The 1662-nt window shown below is 76.7% G+C and overlaps 1 protein-coding gene across 1 annotated transcript; it reads left to right on the top strand.

Annotated features, from left to right (window-relative positions):
- Positions 1-363: 363 nt before the first annotated feature.
- Positions 364-1455, top strand: TMEM271 (transmembrane protein 271; the record flags this gene model as incomplete). The annotated part of the gene is made up of 1 exon (XM_082300916.1): positions 364-1455. The coding sequence occupies one exon, from the start codon at positions 364-366 to the stop codon at positions 1453-1455; it is 1092 nt and encodes a 363-aa protein (XP_082157042.1).
- Between the last annotated feature and the right edge of the window lie 207 nt (positions 1456-1662).

Genomic DNA, 1662 nt, shown 5'->3' with positions numbered 1-1662 from the left:
CTCTCCCCCCGCCACCCGCGGCGGCCCGGCGGGCCGCCCCCTCCGTCCCCCCGCCCGCCGCGGCTTCCATCCATAATTAATCGCCTCCCCGCAGCCGCCGCGATAAGAGAGGGCGGGCGGGGACGAGGAGGCGGCGGCGACCGGGAGGCGGTGGGGGGAGCGTTGCGCGCTCGCCGCGCCCGGCTCACTGCGGCCGGCAGCTGCCTGCCGTGCGGAGCGGAGCGGAGCGCAGCCGCCCCGTCGGGGAGCGCCGCGCTCGCATGGCCGCGCCGCGCCGCGCCGCCGCCGCCGCGGGGCCGGGGGGGGCCGCGGGAGGAGGATGAGGCGGACGGCGGGGCGGCGGCGGCGGCGGCGGCGCGGAGGATGAAGTGGAGCGTGCGGGGAGCCTGCGCCGCGCTCTCCAGCTGCCTCCTGCTCGCCTGCGCCCTCAGCGCCGCCGCCGTGGGCCTCAAGTGCTTCTCGCTGGGCTCCGAGCTCAAAGGCGAGCCCTTCCGCCTGGGCACCGCCGCCGGCGCCTTCTACTCGGGGCTGCTGCTGGCCGCCGGCCTTTCTCTGCTCGCCGCTGCGCTGCTCTGCTGTCGCCCGCCCGACGAGGCGCCCGTGGCGCCGGCTCCGGCACCGGCCTCAGCACCGGCACCGGCCTCTGCTTTGGCCCCGGCCGGGGACCCGGACCCGGCGAGCGGCGGCCCCGGCGGGGCGGAGGCGGCGGCCGCGCCGTCGGGGCCGGTGGAGAAGGCGTCGCCCGGGGGGCGGCAGAACTTCCTGCTTCTGGGGGTGCTGGTGTTCATGCTGGGCGTGCTGAGCGCCTTCGCCGGCGCCGTCATCGACGGCGACACCGTGTCGCTGGTGGAGAGGAAGTACTCGCACTATTGCCTGCTGCAGCCCGGCGGCGCGGCCCGCCCGCGGAGCGGACCCGCGGCCCCCGACGGCTCCGCCGCCGCGCTCCGCTGCCAGAAGCTGCGGGACTACCAGCAAGGCTTGGTGCTCTCCACCGTTTTCAACGCGCTGGAGTGCCTCCTGGGCCTGCTCAACCTGCTCCTTGTCAAGAACTACAAGGCCGCGCAGCAGCGCGGACGGAGGCGGCGGCGGCGGCGAGCGGCCCCGGCGGCGGCGGCGGCGGGCGGGCGGCGGCGGCGGCGAAGGGGCGGCGGCGGCGGGCGACGGGCGCCGCGCCAGAGCCAGGGCTCCCTCTTCTCCGGCGGCGAGCCCGAACTCAGCCCCGGGGATTGCCCCTTCCAGGCCGTCTCCTACATCAACGTGGGCGTCTTCCACGTCTTCGACGAGGCCGGCGTGGAGGTGCACTGCGGAGGACATCCCTCCGTCGAGCTGCCCGGCTATTCGCCCATGGACCCCGAGCTCAACGCCTCCTACCCCTACTGCTACCCTCTGCCCAGCGAGCAGCCCCCCGCCTACGAGGAGATCTACCCCGGGGAGCCCTGCGCTCACGGCACCTAGCGCCAACCTCCAGCGGGACGCCCAGCTCCCCGCCTGGCCCCCGGATCGCCGTGACAGCCGGGAGCGGGCCCGCCAGCACTTCGCAGACACGGGGTTCGGGGACAGTTCTCGCACTACCGACGGGATGGTCCCGCCGCGGCGGGCGCAGCGGGACACGGGCGGCGTGCCGCCGTGCCTCTGGCTCTGCGGAAGCTTCTCCTTCCTCCC

Source organism: Coloeus monedula (assembly GCF_965178545.1).
Source record: "Coloeus monedula genome assembly, chromosome: Z".
Lineage (NCBI taxonomy): Eukaryota > Metazoa > Chordata > Aves > Passeriformes > Corvidae > Coloeus > Coloeus monedula.
Note: the sequence above shows the minus strand (reverse complement) of the source record. Positions and strands in the feature narration are given on the sequence as shown.